The following is a 21,766-nucleotide window of genomic DNA, read 5'->3' as shown; positions in this document are numbered from 1 at the left end:
CCTTAAAGTAGTAGAGATCCAAGTGGATAAAACTTTTAAAACTTTCTAGACATAGTTCTATAACTGTTTTCCAGAATAGCTGAATTAATTCATTTGTTATTTTCCTTTTTGGCCATCTTTTCCAGACTGAAAGATATGAGCAAGAATTGCAAGGATACTTTTTAAAATTTCTCTAATTCTAGAATATTTTCATATGATCATTGATAGCTTAGATTTCTTTCTTCTCTGTTAATTTCCTATTCATATCCTTGACCATTTATCTTTTGGGGCAATAGCACTTAATATTGCAAATATAAATAAATTCTTCATAGAGCATATAAGACCTTTATCATATAACTGTGCTGTAGATTTTCCCCCAGCTACTCGTTTCGCTTCTCATTTTTACTACATTAGATTTTTGTACAGAAATCTTTTTATTTTATTCAATCAAAATGGTCTATCTTTCTCCTATTTGATCTTGCATATCACTTTTTTAGCAACTTCTTCCTATCCATAGATCCAAGGGGCAGTTTCTTCCTTATTCCTTTCATTTATTTATGACACGATCTTTTACATTTTTGTCACATTTCTTTTTGAAACCCATGGTGATACATCACATGAAGTGTTGATGTAAACCTAATTTCTACCAGACTGGTGTCCAGTTTTCCCAACAATTCTTTCAAAATCTGAGTGCTTTCTTCAGTAAATATGATGTGGAGTTTGTCAACCTCAATTTGCTTGCTACTGTTTGTTTAATTCTATAGGTTGTATGCCTAATTTGTACCATTTATTGAGCTTTTTTTTTTTTTTAACTTTTGACAAGTAACAAATTATTTTAATGATTACAGCTTTTCAGTGCTATTTGGGATATACTACTAATGGGCCCCTTTTAGTCCCGATTTTTTCATTATTACTCTTGAGATGCTTGACCTTTTATCCCTTCATATGAATTTTATTATGAAATTTTCTACTTTTATAAAATATTCTTTGAGGAATGTGTTTAACTTAGGGAGTATTGTTATTTTTATTATTTTGGCTCAACCTATCCATAAACAATTAATGATTTACTGATTATTTAGGTCTATGTTTCCACAAATATTGTTTTAGTTTGGTTTATGTAGTATCTGGGTAAAGGTAGACACACTCCAAAATATTTTATCACCAGTATTTTTCTAAAAAGAACTTCTTTTTCTGGTTCATCCTCTGCGAAGGTCTGGTCTAGCTCCTCTTGTCAGGATAAGCAAAAGTCCTTGCCCCACGTGTGGACGCCAAATGTAGCGAGCTGTCGTCTCCAGAAGCTGCCAGATCGCTCTCTGGGAAGAGATCTGCTGTGTCTACTCAAATCTCTCAGACAGATTCTTCTTCTTGTAGTGAACTGTTGTCTCCAGGCAGTTGCTGTTAACTCTTGTCCAAAGAAGTGACTTCCCTTCCTGCAGAGAGCCCCGTCAAGCCTGATGCAATTCAGAGTCTTCCTTCTTGAATCCTGGCTCTGAATCTCCTCCAGCTCTTATCCTTCTCCAGGCCGATCTGCTCTCTGCGCCCAGTGCTGTCTCTTTTTATCCTCCCAGAGAATGGGCGTGGAATAATGCAAGGGCTTCTGGGAAGAACCACCCCAGCCAATGAGCTTGCCCCCTCTATCAAGTCAACCTGAGTTCTCACCTTGTAATTGTCCAGAAAACCTCAGTTCTCACTTAGTAATCCTAACATCTCCCCCTTTCTTTTGATTTAGAACATAGGACAGTCATGACCTTGAAACATAAATCCATCAATATGGGAAGTATTACAGATAATTACATAAATTACATAAGCACATAGTAACATAGTAACGTAACACATGCTAGAAGTATATAACATAATCATAAATTGAAAATTTATAAATGTCCATAAGTCCATTGTCCATTAGTCTCATCTTGTGTGAGAAAGTCCAATGATTCCTGCTGGTTTTTAAAGTTCTTTAACAGTCTTCTTATTATCCATGCTCTTTCAGTGTCAGATGTTTCTTAGATCTTCTCCTTTATTTTGAGGCCTTTCTCTTTTTCTGTCTCTCTCTGATGGACAAGGCGAATATGACTCGTTGGCACCCATCTGATTCCTTCTCCTACTGAAGAAATACAAGCAAACCCTCTCCCCCAGGCAGTTAACCTATCTGGTCCCTTCCATTCACCACTTTCTGGATCTCTCCACATCACCTGGCGATTATCTAAGGACAGTGGAGATGCTCTCACTGGACACTGCCCTTCTGGTGGGTTATAAAACCTGTCTGCTGGAGCCAGTGCATCTTTTCTCCAGGTTCCAGACATGTCCTTGCTATGGATTTCCAATCATTCGGGGTTAGGACTTCATAAGACAAACCATCTAGTAACATTTTGACATAAGCTGATGTAGCCCCATAAAGGGTACAACCTTTTTTCAAATCCTTAATTTTATTCAAATCTAAAGGTGCATATCTTCTCCTTTTTTTACCTACAGAGTCAGTATTTTCAATCACAGGATATGCATGTATAAAATCACTTATATCCTGTCCTTCTCTCTTAGCTTTAACCAATGCTTTTTCTAATCTTGTCATAGGCTTAGGCTTCTTCACAGGCAATTCTGTTTGTGTTTCTGCCTCTTCCCCTCTTTCTTCCTCCATCTCTGAAGGTGGGGTTGATGTGGGCCTGTCAATAATCTGTTCTCTAGGCAGGGTTGAAGCTTCTTCAAGAGAATCATACCATAATTCCTCATTTAAATCCTCTTGCTCTAGGGAAAGATCTTGATCTTTCCTTTTTTCCTCACACTTCCTCCTCTGTTCATTTTTAGAACTTTTCCTTCTCCTACAACTTGCTTGATAGTTTAAGGCTAATTGAACTATGTTGTAGATATAAAATACTTCTGCAGAAATTGAACGAGGCCCATTTTTTGCTTGAAATTCTTTCATTTCATATCCCACTAGCTTCCATTTATCTACATCTATCTTTTCTTCCTCTAAGAACCAAGGGGATGTGCGTCTTAATGCAGCCAAGAGTTTAGCAATCTGTACCCAGGTTACAAGTAAACTCTGCTCCTCAATTATGTTGATTATACTCTCTATAGTACCACTCCTGAATGGAGCTGAGGTTGCGTCTGGGGCTGAGGTTGAGTCGGCTGAAGTCCAGGGATTGAATATAGCTAACATCTGCCCCATTTCAGCTATAAGAGATTCCTGGTTTAGCCCTTAACAAGTTAAGTTCCTTATTTATCTATTAGCACGCTCACATAATCTTTAAAAAAGTTTCCTCGTTACTCACGATTCTGGGTCAGAGAGACTGAGATCTAGATCAGAAGCTTTTCCACTGGAATCAGGACTGTGTTTGTCCCTGTTCGGGCGCCAAATTGCAAAGGTCTGGTCTAGCTCCTCTTGTCAGGATAAGCAAAAGTCCTTGCCCCACGTGTGGACGCCAAATGTAGCGAGCTGTCGTCTCCAGAAGCTGCCAGATCGCTCTCTGGGAAGAGATCTGCTGTGTCTACTCAAATCTCTCAGACAGATTCTTCTTCTTGTAGTGAACTGTTGTCTCCAGGCAGTTGCTGTTAACTCTTGTCCAAAGAAGTGACTTCCCTTCCTGCAGAGAGCCCCGTCAAGCCTGATGCAATTCAGAGTCTTCCTTCTTGAATCCTGGCTCTGAATCTCCTCCAGCTCTTATCCTTCTCCAGGCCGATCTGCTCTCTGCGCCCAGTGCTGTCTCTTTTTATCCTCCCAGAGAATGGGCGTGGAATAATGCAAGGGCTTCTGGGAAGAACCACCCCAGCCAATGAGCTTGCCCCCTCTATCAAGTCAACCTGAGTTCTCACCTTGTAATTGTCCAGAAAACCTGTTCTCACTTAGTAATCCTAACAATCCTCCTGAGGTTTTGTTGGTTTTACATATAGAAATTTGCCTTATATTATAAATCTTGGCTTAAATTATTCATTATTTCAATTTTTCAGTTTTATAAAGTAGTTTAGTGCTTCTCCAGGCATAAACAGTTTCTTGGAGGGAAAGCTGAGTCAATACACAGTTGGCAACAGAAAAGAAGTGGGCATCTTTAAAAGATTTGTTGTATAGATCTTCATTTACACATGGATTAGGACACTCATAAACTCAAAATGATAATAACCCTTTTATGATGCCCCAAAGGGCAAAGACCTATGATGCAGCTCAACTATTCACTGTTGTTAGAGCCACATTGGTTAGTGACAAAGACATGAAGCTGGAGAGAGATGGAATGAATATTTCCACAATGTTCTCAACAGACTAGTATCAATCAACCAATGCTGAAGCCAGTGACCACCTATCTCAGGTTAAACTCTCTAGTTGAATTTCCAACTGAAAAAGAGGTTTTGAATGCCATTGGGCTTCTCTTGTGTGACAAAGTGTCTGGGGTACTGTTTCCATCTCAATAGAGATTTACAAGGCTAGGGATTCATTGTTGATACAAAAGCTGACTGAAATTTTCCAAGTAATATGGCAAGAGGAAGTTATCCCCTAGAAGTTCAAAGATGTCTCTACTGCCCATCTATATAAAAGTAAAGGAAATACATTGTCCTGTAACAACCAAAAAAGGTTGTCTCTTACAGAGACTAAGAGGGTTTCTCTTAGTCATTGCTGATAAGATTCTTACCAGACTCCTCCTTAAGAATCTGATCTTTCTTCTGGAGGATGGTCATTTTCCTCAGAGTCAATGCGGATTCAGAAAGGACTGAAGAATGGTCAATACAGTATTTGCTACCTAACAACTGTAGGAGAAATTCCAGGTGCAAAACAGAGGTCTGTACACAACATTTATTGATCTGACCAAGGCCTTTGATTGAGAATCATGAAGTTTTGTGGAAGATCATGACAAAATTTGGTTGTCTTGAGAACTTCATCGGTATTATACACCAGTTCCACAAGAGAATGCTTAAATGGATTCTGGATAATGATGGTGTTCTCATACTTTCCCATCACCAATGAAAGGCCCATGCTTTTTAATTTAAGATGCCTTAACTGACAAAGAAAATGGCATCAAGATCAACTAACCACACTGATGGTAAATTATTATAACATGAAAATACTGTAATCCAAAACTACAGTAGAGGAAGAATTAGTGTACAACTTTTTATTCACAGATGATTATGTCTTCAATGCAATCTCTGAGGCTGAAATCCAACAAAGCATGAATTGATTCTCTGCTACTTGTGCCAATTTTGACCTAAAATTAACACAAATAAAACACAGATCCTCCACCAACCAGAACCACACCATCCAAATGTGGAATCATTGATTACAGCAAATGGAGAAGTTTTGTATACTGTGGATAAGTTCACTTAACTGGACAGTATATTTTCCATGGATGTACACATAGATGACAGGGTTGATACACACTAACTAGCTTGGTATTTAGCAGACTCTGAGGGAAATAAGAGGCATTATACTGCCTATAAAATTGATAGTCTAAAGACCTGTTGTCCTGACCTCATTGTTGAATGCCTGTGAAACCTAAACAGTATACCTACACCATGCCAGGAAACTGAATCACTTTTATTTGAATTGTCTTAGGAAAAATCTGAAGACACCTGGCAAGATAAGGTACTGGATACTAAGGTCTTTTACTGAACTAAACTGCTAATACTGTAGAGAGCTCAACTAGGATGGAGTAGCCACATTGTTCAAATGCCATTGTTTGCCTAAAAAACTATTTTAAGGAGAACTTGCACAAGGGGAAGTGCTCACATGGTGGTCAGAAGAAGAGATACAAAGGCACTCTTACGGTCTCTCTGAAGAACTTTGGTATCTCTTGTGTGACAAGGGATACACTGGCAAAGACCACTCAGTATGGTATTCCTAAATCAAAGAAGGTGCTATGCTCTACAAGCAAAGCAGAATTGCAGTACCTCAAAAGACATGTGATATGCACAAATTTAAAGACATCTCCATTCCAAATGTTCATATGGACTATTTGTTTCCAACTTGTAAAGTTCTAAGTTCATATTGTCTGGTCAGTCACAGTCAGAAATGTTGTACCTGGACTTCAACAAAGTGATGTCATTTTGGTCCTCTTCAAGAATGAAGGACAGCAACCAACCAGCCAACTGGGAATACTGGGACTATGCTGAATTCAACATGATACTACTAGAGATGGATCTCTGTGCTATGCTATGATAGGGTTTCAAAACAATTGAGATTTAAACTCTGTTTAGCTCAGACTAGTAGTACAAGACTGAACCAAGATGCTTCAAAGTTGTTGCTCAGGTATACAAGAATTGCCTTGAAGGCTCTAAAATGCCTTGTATACCATTCTCTGCACTTCATTCTTTATCAATCCCATTCTAAGGAATCTTTGTAGGATTCTGAGAATCCCTTTGTAGATTGCTGGGTGATATAGGAGACTCTGGTCATGACCCTCTTTATCTTTTAGAAGAGTGGTACATCTGTAAACCCTAATTAAGTATTTGGGGGAATCTGAGATCCATTATTTAACTACTGTTTTTCCACCTATTCTTTGTATGTTAAAAATTGTCTTTGCCAAATTATTTCCTATAAATTATTTCCAAATACAACCAAAAAAAGAAACATACTTCATAATCAGCGCAAAGCAAGAGGGAATTTAAGCATACATGTAATTTTTAAAAGCAAAAATCTCATTGAAACCAAAAAGATCTTAGCATCTATTTTTAAAAAACACTATAATGAAAAACCTGTGTTCAGATCTCTCATCTAGTACAGCCAACAGTGATCTCTCTGAACTTCATGTTTTGCCTTAGTAAAGTGGGGCTAATAATGCCTACAGTACCTATACCTATCTCATGAGAAACCGTATGGCGTAGAAGATGGTAAGGACAATATGGATTCAAGTCCTTTTCTAATACATGGTGATCATGTGACCCTAGACAAATGATTCAATCCTTCAGCACCCCAAGCAACCCATTAACTCATTAAGACTACATATTGACTATCTATTGGTACAAGAAATTTCCTGATTGAGAGCTCTCTATACCAATGAAATCATAAATATGGATTTCTCCCCAACCCCAAAAAGGACCTATCTCACAAAGTTGTGAAGAAGTTGAAAGGATTTTGCATTAAACGATTTGCTTTGCTTTGCAAAATTTAAAGCATTGTCTTCATGTTTTGTTGGTCAGAAAATTTCAGGCAGAAATTGATTCAAATCCTACCTCTGTCACTCATTAACTATACCCTATGTAAGCAAAAGTAGTGAAAAGAGAAATAAATGTATTATGACAAATTTCCAACACATATATCCATATAATGGGCACTCCTTTCATCAGCACAGATCACAACTTAATCGGTGTTTTTTGCTCCTTTACAGTTCTTATCAATGACCTTTCTTGGATTTTTCCATAGAAGATTTACCTAAGCCTTCCTCTAGGTCTTTTCTAATTTCATGTATCAATAAAACACAAATTACGTAAATAAAATTTTCAAGAAACCTAATTCAATAAGCAGCAAAAAAATATTAATTTAAAACATTCTCTCAATTTTGTGTTGCAAATTTCCTCAAGAAAGGAGAGTATTTCACATATATTGTATCTAGGTTATACTGTAACACATGTAAAATGTATGGGATTGCCTGTCATCTAGGGGAGGGAGTAGAGGGAGGGAGGGGAAAATTTGGAAAAATGAATACAAGGGATAATATTATAAAAAAATTACTCATGCATATATACTGTCAAAAAAATTTTATAATTATAAAATTAATTTTAAAAAAAGAAAGAAAGAAAGAAAGGAGAGTGTTTATTTAGTATTTTGCAATCCTGCAAAGTCATACTTTTTCTTACATATACACCATCCTGACTTATAAATTGAAAAATCTTAAACATTATTACCTGGAGTATTGTCCCTCTTTAAAATGTGAACAAAGGGAGAGATAAAAGAAAATGAACATTTTGACTTCTTTTTCTCTAACTGAAATGTACTATATAAATGAAAATGGCAGTATTGTAATAATACTTTCAATGTTTCCTACACTACTATGGATGAGACCTACTAGGTAATATCAGAAATTTCTAGGCACAGAAATAATTATCTTCCAAAATTTTAAAAATAAGGCAAAGAAGGCAATTTTTAAGTCTTACCTTGTAATCTGAGTTCTTGTGCTAAAGTCAAGAGATCTCATTGAGCGTAAAACTTCTAAGCAGCCCAAATACTGAAAAAGAAAAGATAAAATGTAAATGGCAAATATTGAAAATTTTTTTAAAAAGAAAAATGCATTAATAGAATCATGCCAACTAAAGTGATTATATACATTTCTTAAATGTTATTTTGATGACATATTTTCCTTATTATAGAACTTGTGACACTATTTTTATTATTGTCTTAATTGTTGTTGAGTCAATTTCAGTCATGTTCAACTCTTTCTGGCCCTGTTTGATGATACAGAACTCTGACACTTAATAGAGGTGTGACTCTCAGTCAATAAATATGTATTAAATATTTGCTCTATGTAAAATATTGTGCTGAGTTTTGGGCACACAAAGAAAGCTAACAGACAGTCTTTACTTTCAAAGAAATCATGTTCAAATGAAGGAAATAAAATGCAATATATAAATGAAATACAAATATACAAACAGAATTTTTATAGGATAAATTGAACATAATCAGCAGATTGAAGGTATTACTATCCTCAAGGGAGATCAAGAAAGTCTTATTGTAGAAATATTTTAGCTGGGACTTGAAAATAAGGAAGCAGAGAAGAGGCAGGAGAGCATTCCAAGCTTGGAAGACAGTCACTTCCCCAAATAATGCATCTTGACCTAGTGAACTTCACAAGTCCAAATTGCACCCCATGACCATCTATTTGTTTTCACATCTTCATGGGAGAATCAATTCTATTTTCTATACTGACCTACTACACAAAACATTACCCTCTTCACAATTTTTTATTGAAAATCGCTAACCCTATACATATACTTGCTCTCAATCTCTAATCTTCCATCCCAGATTTTAAAAAATTGATAGAGGAGTGTTTGCCCTTTGGCTTTATTTGGACCTATCCTATTCTTTTGCTTTTGTGACAATTTCTGCCTTCATGAGTCTTTCCTTTTATTACCATGTTCCCTCTTTTATTTGCAGATCTCTTGACAGTAAAGTGATGGTCACAGAAAGGTGTCGCGAGTATGCAAGGTATGATAAGGAGCAGAGGAAGACAGATTATTGGTAAATTGGAATATCAAAGTCCAATTCTCATTTTACTTTTTACTTTTTTTTCTATTCCAGGACCTCTAGTCAACTTACTGAACAGAATAGCTTCAATCACACAGTACTCAGAGAATATAAACTACTGATTACTCTTTCAGTCAGCTGGGTAGGGTTGGGAAGAGAGTATTTTAGTGTGGGAGTCTTTACCAATGAGGGGAAAAAATACCTGAAATTTAGCATGATGACATTGTCTTATTTCATACCAGAGTAGTGAGGACTAAATATAAACAATGAAATATAAATAATATAAATATAAGAAATAAAAGCCCTTCTCCAATCTTTTATATTCTCTATGCCAGAAGTATCAAAACAAATAAAATTTTGGCCACTAATCGATACTTAAGAATCTCTGTGTGTACATATTTTAGTCTTAAAATGTAATGTTATATATGTTTTGTTTTCTTTTATCTTTTTTGTCAAGTATTTCCCTATTATATTTTAATCTAGTTCCAGCGGCAAAGATTCAGCAGGTTGAATCTTTGAAACCTCTGCTTTAGGCAACCCTACTATGGGAAAAATGTGTGTATTCCTTACACTTACTATTTGTAGAGTCTTCCTTCCTATTCCTGCACAAAGATTGTATTAACATGCATATGCTAATTTAATCAATAACATTTGGATTTCTAAATCACAACTTAAAATGATACATTCCTACAGAGATATAGCACATCTAACAAAGGCTGATAAGAATTCATTTGCTACAGTGAAATTAAGGGAGAAAGGGAAAGGGAGAAGTGGAATGGTGCAAATTATCTACCATTAAAAAAGAGGCAAAAAAAGCCAAAACCTTTTACTGTGGAGGGGGAGAGGAGGAGAAAGGAGGAATAAGCAAACCTTACTTTCATCAGAATTGGCTCAAATAAGAATTAACATACATACTTTCATAGGAGTATAGAAATCTATCTTACTCTGTAGAAAAATAGGAGGGGAATGGGATATGGAAAGTACGGTAGGATAATAAAAGAAAGGGTATATGGAGGAGGGTGATTAGTACCAAATACTTTTGAGGAAGAACAGGGTGAAAGGAGAGAGAGAATAAATGGGGGAGAAATACAATTACTAATAGTAATTGTAAAAAAAAAAAGTTAAAGTTTCTCTGATAGATTATCAGATATATTATAATATATTGTTCTCTGGAAAATGATGAGCAGAATGTTCTCAGGAAAAAAAATAACCTGGAAAGTCCTCCATGAACAAAGTGAAATATACTGTATATAAAGTAACAGCAATGTTGTGAGATGACCAGCTGTAAATGACTTTGTTATTCTCAGTAGTACAATCATCCACAAATATTCTGAAAGACTTATGATGAAAAATCCTATCCATACCCAGAGAAGAAACTGATCTAGTCTGAATATAGATTGAAGCATTCTCTAATACTCTTTCTCTCTCTATTTTTAGCTTTATTTTTCTGGAGGATTTTTATTTTCATTAGAATGGGAGATCTATGATTTCTTTCACAACTTGACTTATGGAAATATTTTGCATAACTTCACATGTAGTTTCTTAATTGTGGGTGATGATAAGGGAGAGAACCTAGAACTCAATAATCTTAAAAACAAATGTAAAAAATTGTTTTGAATATAATTGGGGAAAATATTAAATAAATTGAAAAAAAGAATTTATTTGCCAGGTGTTTTGTCAATCTAAATCATATGGGCTTTAAAATAAAGAAGATGAGGGATAGGGAAAACTGCTTATGTATATCACGTAAATTAGATACTATAAAGAATATCCATAAAGAAAAATAAAGAATAGTAGTTGAGAAATCTGTCTCAAGAGATACAGATTCCAAGAATAAAGTAAAAAGAAAAAATCCAGGGCTTCAAATGTCTACATACAAAAGTCCAAAGGTAGACAACCAACAAGAAGAACTAGTGGTCTTTTTTTTTTAATAGTTTTTATTTACCACATAAATGCATGGATAATTTTAACATTGACAATTGCCAAACCTTTTGTTCTAATTTTTCCCCTCCTTACCCCACCCCCAGATGTCAGGTTGACCAATACATGTTAAATATGTTAGAGTATAAATTAAATACAATATATGTATACATGTTCAAACAGTTATTTTGCTGTACAAAAAGAATCGGACTTTGAAATAGTGTACAATTAGCCTGTGAAGGAAATCAAAAATGCAGGTGGACAAAAATAGAGGGATTGGGAATTCTGTGTAATGGTTCATAGTCATCTCCCAGAGTTCTTTCGCTGGGTGTAGCTGGTTCAGTTCATTACTGCTCTATTAGAACTGATTTGGTTCATCTCATTGTTGAAAATGGCCACGTCCATCAGAATTGATCATCATATAGTATTGTTGTTGAAGTATAGAATGATCTCCTGGTCCTGCTCATTTCACTCAGCATCAGAAGAACTAGTGGTCTTAAAAGAAGAAGATAAATTAGCCCTTGTGTATCTCTGAGATTGATGGGTTGTTTTATGGGAGAAATATACCTTTTTTTGAGTTGATGTGACAAGTTACTACTGCCTATATAGATCTATGACAAAGGAGATTTTAAAAACCGAGATTATATTATGTTTAAGCACATGTTGAGAGGTGAATAAGGACAACCTAACCCCTGACTGAAGTTTCTGAGAAGTTTTCATGGAGGAAATTATATCAGAGTAAAAGAGAAATAAATTATTTTACATATTAGAGTCACACATTCTTTTAGACTATAAAAGTTATAGTGGATAGATCCCTAATTCTATTTCTTTAATGTCATAAAAAACTGAATAAATTTAGTTAAACAGAAGCATAATCTCATGCATTCCCTAAAGAAACAAATCTAAATAGACAGACTCTATAGGTAAACCAAGTTAAATTATAGATTAAATTACATTTAAAAGATTCACAATGATTGAAAGGGAAGATTTACATGTCATCAAGATATCCAAAGGATCAGAAACAATTGGGATATTTCCTCTGGGTTCTTATCTTAAAAATGTTTGAGTCCTTAAGTAAACTTTCACATCCCATTGGATAGGTTTCAGTCAGCTTAAGAACCTCCTAATCATGAGACATGGCCCTAACCTGACCCCCTCATAATAAAAATTAATGAAAGGAAATCAAAGATTAAAAATGATTAACAGTTGAAACACATTACTGAACTATATCTCTGGACAGATATACTTCATTCAGGAGAAAAGGAATAGGAATATTAAAATGATATAATCGTATCCAGAGAAGAAAAACATGATAGAGAATATTTGGATTTAGATCCAAGAAGAATAAACACAAGTGCTTTTATCATTGGAATATACCACAGACCACCTGAAAAAAAGAGGATATAAGGAAAGAGCTAGGAGAACAAATAACAAGATTGGCACAAGAGAGGTATGATATAATAGTGATGGGCAACTTCAATTATTTCATAATTTATTTGATTTGCCTTTGTGATAATTCCATTCTTCAAAATCTGGGATAATCAATGATGAGAAATTCTACTTGTTTCTGGGGTGGAAGTGATAGGAACCTTGTAGGGAAGAAACCATTCCATCTTAAGAGTTTGTGGTAGAGGAAAAAATTTCCAGGCATGGGGTGACATTCATTTTGAGAAAGCAGATTTCAAAAGCTTCAGAGGAAAAGTGATACTAACACATAAACAGAAAATGTTTCAAGGAAAGTCAGGCCAGAATAAATAGGAAACATCTAAAAATTAATTCTGAAGACAATTTTCAGACAAAGAAATTAAAGCCATTTCTAGTTATATGAAAAACTGCTCTAAATCACTATTGATTAGAGAAATGGAAATTAAGACAACTCTGATGTACCACTTCATATGTCTCAGATTGGCTAAAATGACAGGCAAAGGTAATGATGAATGTTGGAGGGGATGTGGGAAAACTGGAATACTAATACATTGTTGGTGAAGCTGTGAAATGATCCAACCATTGTGGAATGCAGTTTGGAACTATGCTCAAAGGGCTTTAAAACTGTACATATCCTTTCATCCAGCAGTGTCTGTATCCCAAAGACATCATATACAAAGAGGAAAGGATCCACATGTGCAAAAATGTTTGTGGCAGCCCTTTTCATAGTGGCAAGAAACTAGAACTGAGTAGATGCCCATCAACTGGAAAATGTCTGAATAAATTGTGGTATATGTATGTAATGGAATATTACTCTTCTGTAAGAAATGATGAGCAGGATGATTTCAGAAAAGCCTGGAAAGACTTACATAAATTAATGCTAAGTGAAGTAAACTGAACCTAGAAAATATTGTACACAGTAACAACAAAATTATGTGATCAACTGTGATAGAGTTGGATCTTTTCAGCAATGAGGGGATTCAAGGCAATTCCAATAGACTTGGGATAGAAAGTGCCATCCGCATCCAGAAAGAGAACTATAGAGACTGAATGTGGATCAAAGCATAGTATTTTCATCTTTTTGTTAGTGTTGTTGTTTGTTTGCTTGTTTTTTTTTCTTTTCATTCTTATGGTTTTTCCCCTTTTCATCTGATTTTTCTTGCATAGCATGATGAATATGGAAATATGTTTAGAAGAATTGCACATTTAACCTATATTAGATTGCTTGTTGTCTTGGGGAGTGGAGAGTGGCATAGGGAGGGAGAAAAAATTGGAACACAGATTTTGCAAAGATGAATTTTGAAAACTATCTTTGGGAAAATATTGGGGAAAATAAAATACTATTGGAAAAAATAATTATGAAAATTCAAAGAGAAACAATTCTAATAAGGAGGAAAACTGAGATTTTGAAGAGGTCAATGAGAATGCAAAAGAAACTCACCACCTAAATTTGATTTAAAATCATGTCAATGAGCATTTATTAAATGCTAATTATGTACCAAATATACTAAGTACTATGAAAAAAATATAAGCCAAAGTTTACTTTGTAATTGGAGAAGACAACTCAGTAAAGAAAATTAAAACAAGGGAGAAGAAAATGTATCCACATGGAGGTATCACAGCCAAATCTGAAGAAATAAGGATGACTGATCTAGGTCCTTATACAAAATGCAAGTTTCAGAAAGAACTTACATTTGGGAGAAGAAAGCTTAAGGAGTAAAAAAAAAAAAAAAAAACTGATGTATGACAGAAAAGTTTATAGGGGAAGGCATAATTTGGACCTTTCCTCAAGATGGATGTTCCAGGAGGAACTCACCAAATAGAAAAAGGGATCTCAGAGGTAGAGGATATTTAAAATTATTTTAAATGGAATTTTAAGTGGAATAAATTCCTAGTGATATAAGAGAAATAAAGGAATATGGCACAGTTCTATAAAAACAGTTGAGTATTAAAGCTCTAAGTTAGTAGAGGTTGGTAAGGCAAGCTAAAGACAATAAAAAGGGTATATTTGTCTATATGGAAAGAAAAAAAAAAGATGCTTTAGGTGAATGAGAAAACTGACAAAAAAGATAAAGCAGAAATTTTCAACTCTCATTTCCTATACAAAAGAATGACTTTTACATTACGAGAGACTGAACAAAAATGATCAACAAAAATGATTCAACAGGGAGCTGACATCCATCTAAGTTAGAGAAAGAAAGAAAATACCTGGCCACTACTGGTGAATTCTAGTCAACTGGTCATATGAAGTCCATCTTTGGGGTATGAAAACACTGCTGACCTAATGTCAGTAACATGTGAAAGATAATGGAAAACAGAAACATACTATGAATTTGGAGAACAAATTTTGCTTTGATTTAAGTCAAAAAAATTTGACTCTTTAATTCCTTTTTTAAAAAATTATAATAGATAATTAAAGAGATTATTGACAAACATCTATAAAGGGAGGGGAAAATTATAAAGAGCCAGCATTATTTTATCAATAATAGGTCATATCAGATTGTATTTCCCCTTTCTGATAGCATTACTAAAATAGTAGATAAGAGGAAGGCTGTGAATGTAATTTACTTACATTTAATAAAATTATACAAATGCAATAAGATTATATCTTCAGGAATTAATATTGGAGAATACCGATCTTTAATGCATTCCTTCATGGGGTAGGAGGCAGAAATGAGACAAAAGATTTTTTTAAGGGAAAATCATTACAAATCTTAAGCAAGTCTATAGGTGAACAATGAATAGTAAGTAAGTAACATCTGTAAGCTCACAGCAAAAATAGTGGCTTCAGAGGAAAGTTGAAAAGGTTAAAAAAAAAAAAAGGAAAATATTTTAAAAGGTGAATGAAAGTAGAAGATCTCAACCCAATTTGGTTATGAGAGATCCCACTGAGAAGCACTTCCTTGGGATATAAGCTATGTATTTGTAATGAAAGAGATGGGTCAAATCTGGAGCAAGTTGATACATAGTGGGACCATTTCTTTGGAGATAATTTTATTAATCTTATGTACAACTTATTTTCTCAGGATAAAGAAATTTGAAGCTCCTGAAATAACTGGATCAGGAATGGTGGGAGGATATGGATCCAAGAAAGATACCGTATGGAAAATAGGATGGAGAATGACCACACAAAGGGTAGGGGATAGAAATGGACCAGAGTGTATAACTGGAAAGTCAGGGAAATTTCTACCATAAGCAACATTTCTACCTTCATTGATGCCTTCTTTAATTGATATTTCTAAGAGGGAGATAAAACATAAAGGAAAAAAAGAGTAAGGTAGCAAAATGCACAAATGGAATCAAATAAATTGGTTAGAAAAGGGGACTCAAATTTGGTTTATTAGATGTTTTAATTCCACATGAAACATAGAGATTAAAGGGGGAATATATATTTGAATGAATGAAAGAACCAAAGTTCAAAATTTACAAAAAGGGATCCAAATTAATGTAAAGAATAAGATATAAAAAAAAAAAGTTGGAAAAAACTAAAGAACAATAATATATATAAAAACCTGGAGGGAGAAGAAAAGACTTTAAACTAACTGTTTAAATGAGAAGATAAAATGAGAAGAATTAGATTGCTAAATTAAAGAAAGAAAAATGTTAATAATAAAATTCCAGAACTAAGATAAGGGGTAAACATTAGAGAATAGGATAGATCCCTATGAAAAAAAGGATTGCATCAAAGTAGATTAAGCAGAATCTGAGGGAAGGTATTGACATAAATTAAAAGAGGAAAGGGACGCAAAAAACTTAATATGACATTGTAATTTAATTTAAATAGGACATTGTACTTTTTCAGAAATTGACCATGCATTAAGACACCAAAAATTGCAAATAAATGCAAAATAATAGGAACACTAAACACACTTAAAGATTTTGTTTGACATATCTTACATGGCAACATGGGGGGAAGGGAGACACAAAACTAAAATACTTCATAATGAAATTCTAAATAATTAGTGGGTCAAAAGATAAATGGTAGAAACAAGTTAACAACTATGTGAAAAATAATTGTAATGATAACACAAGATACCAACATTTCTAAAATAGAACTAAAAAGGAGCAGCTATATGGTTCAGTGGCTAGAATACTAGCCCTCAAGATAGAAGTACCTTAGTTCAAATCTGGCCTCAGACACTTTAAAATCTAGGCAAGTCATTTAGCCCCAATTGACTTAGCAAAAATAAATAAAATCCAACTAAAACAATCCTCAAAGAAAAAAGTTATATTCATGAAAATATACATTGATAAAATAATAGTAAACTGAATTGATAGAAAACAATAGAAAAAACATCTTTTAAAACAAAAATATGGTCTTAATATCTAAACCAGGGAAGCTTTTTTAAAAAGAGAATCATAAATCAATATAATAGCAATTCAAGCATCTTAAGTAAAATTCTAACAAAATATAAAGCTATTTATCCCAAAAAGTCATAAGCAAGTTGAATTTGAATCAAAATGAAAACACTAGGAAAACAATGTAATAACATTGTTTTTAAGTCCAACACCACATGATTACCTCAATATATGCATAAAAGCCTTTGGAAAAAGTATGACACATTTATATTAATGCATAAATAAGAAACTGAGTTTTTGTTTTTAAACAATCTACAAAGTACAGGCATAGATCAGGGATTGGCAAATTACAGCCTTTGGGCCAAATTTATCTGCTGCCTCTTTTTTTAACACTCCATAAGAAGAGGAAGAAGAGGAAGAAGAGGAAGAAGAGGAAGAAGAGGAAGAAGAAGAAGAAGAAGAAGAAGAAGAAGAAGAAGAAGAAGAAGAAGAAGAAGAAGAAGAAGAAGAAGAAGAAGAAGAAGAAGAAGAAGAAGAAGAAGAAGAAGAAGAAGAAGAAGAAGAAGAGGAAGAAGAGGAAGAAGAGGAAGAAGAGGAAGAAGAGGAAGAAGAGGAAGAAGAGGAAGAAGAGGAAGAAGAGGAAGAAGAGGAAGAAGAGGAAGAAGAAGAAGAAGAAGAAGAAGAAGAAGAAGAAGAAGAAGAAGAAGAAGAAGAAAGAAGAAAGAAGAAGAAGAAAAAGAAAAGAAGAAAGAAGAAGAGAAAAATAATTTAATTGTGATATTTTAACTCATGGCCAAGAATAAAAATTTTTTTAAGAAAAATCATCCTCTGATTATGAACCACTACACAGAATTCCCAATCCCTCTATTTTTGTCTGTCTGCATTTTGGATGCAAGGCTAATTGTAAACTATTTCAAAGTTTAATTCTTTTTATTCAGCAAAACAACTGTTTGGTCATGTATATATATATATGTTGTATTTAATTTATACTCTAACATATTTAACATGTATTGATCAACCTGCCATCTGGAGGAGGGAAAAGGAGGGGAAAAATTAGAACAAAAGGTTTGGCAAATGTCAATATTGCAAAATTACCCATGCATATATCTGGTAAATAAAAACTATTAAAATATTTTTAAAATCATCCTCAGCCACTATTATAAAACACAGAATGGCTTTGGGAATTAACTTTTGAAACAGACTTAATATTTCTATTCCGAAATTCAAACTAATATTACAAGGCAAAATAGAACTTACATGGGAAATGTATACAGAAAATCAATTAATGACAACTAACTTTGAGTCTCAAGCTTTATATGACATTCTGCCCCATGCTGTCAAAAGTTTTAAAAATGAGATCTCCATTCCCAAACAATTTTGTACACTTTTCCCATGTAAATCACTTATTATATATCCAAACTCAAACTACAGTTCCAAAAGCATTTACAGACTTTCCCATATTTCAAAAGCCAATTAACAACTAAATTAAGGCACTAACCTTTCTTCAGTTAGAAGTAATTTATCTTCATGGTAATGACATACTAAGAGACAAATATCAAGGACAGAATCTAACATAATTCTACAAATGCCTTCCAAGCAATAAATATGCTCATTTAAAATAATAGACTTTGACAAATATGGAAATACATTTAAAAGTATTAGACATGTATAACCTATATCAGATTGCTTGCTGTTTTAGAGAGAGAGAGAGAGAGAGGTGGTAAGAGAGGGAGAAAAAAATTGGAATACAAAATCTTACAAAAATGGATGTAGAAAACTATATTTACATGTATTTAGAAAAATAGGATACTATTGAGAAAAAAACTTTAATAAAATCATATGCTTATGGAGTTATATTAGTATTTGGTCATGCCTATTCACATGAACAAAAAAAAAACTTTAAAATAAAATTTTTAAATTACAAATCAGCATTAACAGATGAACATTTATCATCAATTTTGATAATAAGAAAAACTTTGCCCCAACTTCCATTCTTCTCGTTGGTAATAGAATTATATTAACAAAAAAGGTACTTTATTATTATTGCTATTATTATTAATAATATATTTAATTTCTTCAAGAAAAATTGTGTAAAGTTGTTTTCTCTAAGTTCCTAAATAACATCCTTGATTTTGCCTCTTGACCCTCAAAGTCATCTGTTTACTATCTGCTAGAATAGAAGATGAATTTTGTGTTTGCTTGTTTTTAATCAATCTGTTCTTCCCATATCAGTCCAGTAGATTGTTAGCATTGTCCAAAGATATTATGTCTCTCTGTTTTAAGTTCATTCACTATTTCTCTGTCAGGAGGTGAACGGCATATTTCATCAACACTTTTTTAAATACATAATATCCTCAGCTACTCCTCCTCAAATTGGCTGTTTGCTTCTATAACACTGAATTTAAGAATAATACTCAGACCAGTCATATTCATTCCTGACTGGCTAGACTCTCTGTACAGTGTAACATATGCTTATGGAGTGCATAAACCTCCTTACCTAAAATTTAACTCTGTATCTGAACATCTCATACTGGAAGTATATGCCATCCCTGAAGTTCCTTTCTCCTCCTAGAATTCCATTTCAAGGAATGCATTCTTTTCTGCACTTCACTCTTGATTTTGTAGACTTTCTTTACCAAGCCCTTGTACTTATACCCTTCCTTTTCTATATTCTTCCTCCATTAGATTGTAAGGTCCTTGAGGATAGAGACTTTATGTTTTTAGTTATATTCCCAAAACTTAGCACAGGAAGTGCAAAATAGGAAGCAAGTAAGAATTGCTTTTAAAATGCTTGTCAATTTGACTTCTCATTGTATTAGAGTTCTAAAGTTAGCTGACTAACCTTTACTCAATTCCTCACTTCCCACTTTATCCACAAAAATTTTATAATGAAACCTCTCCAAATTATACCTATTTTCTTCCACTGGGACCTGCATGAGATGTAATTTTCCTTTCTGTATTATATCAGCTCTCTTTCTCTGTGTTTCTATATGTCTCTGTCTCTGGCTTTGTCTCTGTCTGTGTGTGTGTGTGTCTGTCTCTCTGTCTCTCTGTTCTCTTCTCTCCTCACTGATGTCTTTGACCTTGATTTTCTGAATCTCTTCTGATGTCTCCAGAAGAGAGAAGAAAAGAGTTCTCCATCCATCTTCATAGCTGTAACAGATGGTTTCAGAGGAGAAAAGATAGCCCTCACTCACTTAAATCCAATTAACTGCAAGTCATATCATTACCTTCCAGATGCCATGGTCCTCTTCAATCAAGAGCAACAGACAAACAACAACAACAACAAACGGAAGTATAGAGACAAGGTCAAATTATTTATGAAATCATCACATCATCTACCACCCCAACCTCTTTTTACATGACCCTGAGAGTAAGTAAGGAGCAGTTCATCCTTCCAACTGAGAACTGACAAAGCCATGCTAGTGAATTTGCAGAGTATTTGAAAGGAGTATTACAGTAAACAATCTCTTTAAAAGTTTTCTTGTGGAAAACCTTCTTATGTAATGTTACATGTGAAAACTAAAATAATTTCATTAATTCAAAAAATCTCTGTGGTTTAAATTTTAAATTTATCATTTTTTTAAATATAGTTTTATTATTTTCAAGTTCAGAAAACTGAATCCAAATATAACTTTTGCCCAGCAGAGGTCACTGTGACCTCCCTCTTGTTCTAGTTCAGTAATTGTCAAACATTTTAGTCTCAGGACCCTTTTAGAATTCTAAAAATCATTGAGGGACTACAAAGAGCCTTTGTTTTTGTGGATTATAACTATAAATGTGGGTTATATGAGAAATTAAAGATGACACTTTTTAAATTTATTAATTCATCCCCAAAATTATAAGTCCATTACATGTTAAATACTTTTAGAAAAAATAAAGATATTTTCTAAAATAAAATTTTAAAAATCTTTATAAGCAGAGTAATATTATTGCAATTTTTACAAATGCAAATTGCAAATTGCTTTTGTACTATGAATTTAAATGTCATATATTTGTTCCAGGATAAAATGAAATTCAGAACAGTTATTCAGCATTTTGAATATTACTGCAGAATTGTGTTTTGCTGTCAAGTACTCACATTAAAAGATCTTCTTCGATGTGAATACCACACAAATAAAAGCAAAACAAGAAGTCTGACCATATCTGTAGATTCATTCATTTGTACGATAAAAGTACAATTCTGCAAATAAAATTAACTTAGTCTTCATCTCTGAAACTAAATCTTTAATCCATAGGTCATGTAACCTATGAAAAAGTCCACTGTACAATCATGAGAGAATGGTAATTTAAAAATATAAATAACCTCTTAATATTTTCAAGAAAATAATTTTCTTGCCAACCCTTTAAAAGGGTGCAAAGGATCTTTAAGAATCCCTGAACTACACTTGAATACCATGCTCTAATGAAAGGGGGGGAAAAAAACTCATAAGTCTCTGATAAAAAGTGTCCTGTTTACTTAAAAATAAAATGAATTTAGCATGTGACAATTTTAGTCTAGGATGAAAGTTCTAATTCTGTATAGCTTCCTTTCTCTGCAAATCTGGGGGGAAAATAATAGAATAAATAAAGGAAAATAAATCTTAAAAATACAAATTGCAAAGAGAGAAAAAGGAGGAAAGGAGAAAGAGAAAAAGAAGGAGGAGGAAGAGTAAAAGAAGGAGAGAGGAGGAGGAGGAAAAGGAAGAAAAGGAAAAGGAAGTGAAAGAGGAGGAGGAAGGAAAAAAGGAGAAAGAAAAGGAAAAAGAAGAGGAGAAGGAGAAGGAAGAAGAGGAAGGAGAAAAAAAGAAGAAGAGGAGAAGGAGGAAAAGAAGTAGGAAACAGAGAAGGAAGAGGAGAAGGAAAGGAGAAGGGAGAGGAAAAGAAAAGAAAAGAACCCGTAGCTAAAAACAAATACTCGGGGTTCTAGCATTAAACCTCTATGAATTTTTAAAAGTATCTTTAAGCACATTTTTTAAAATTAATTTTTTTTAGTTTTGCTAGAAA

General features: G+C 33.7%; 1 protein-coding gene across 3 annotated transcripts in view; it reads right to left on the bottom strand.

The window, feature by feature from the left end:
- The window catches only part of SHC3 (SHC adaptor protein 3), a 147,140-nt gene that overhangs the window by 91,069 nt on the left and 34,305 nt on the right, over positions 1-21,766 (bottom strand). For all 3 annotated transcript variants that reach the window (XM_074281481.1, XM_074281479.1, XM_074281480.1), the window contains exon 2: positions 8,050-8,120. In XM_074281481.1, the coding sequence (XP_074137582.1) occupies positions 8,050-8,120 (71 nt within the window). The remainder of the gene's footprint in view (positions 1-8,049; positions 8,121-21,766) is intronic.

The sequence above is a fragment of the Sminthopsis crassicaudata genome, chromosome 1, assembly GCF_048593235.1.
Source record: "Sminthopsis crassicaudata isolate SCR6 chromosome 1, ASM4859323v1, whole genome shotgun sequence".
In the NCBI taxonomy this organism is placed as follows: Eukaryota; Metazoa; Chordata; class Mammalia; order Dasyuromorphia; family Dasyuridae; genus Sminthopsis; species Sminthopsis crassicaudata.
This window is presented reverse-complemented; position numbering and strand designations above follow the sequence as displayed.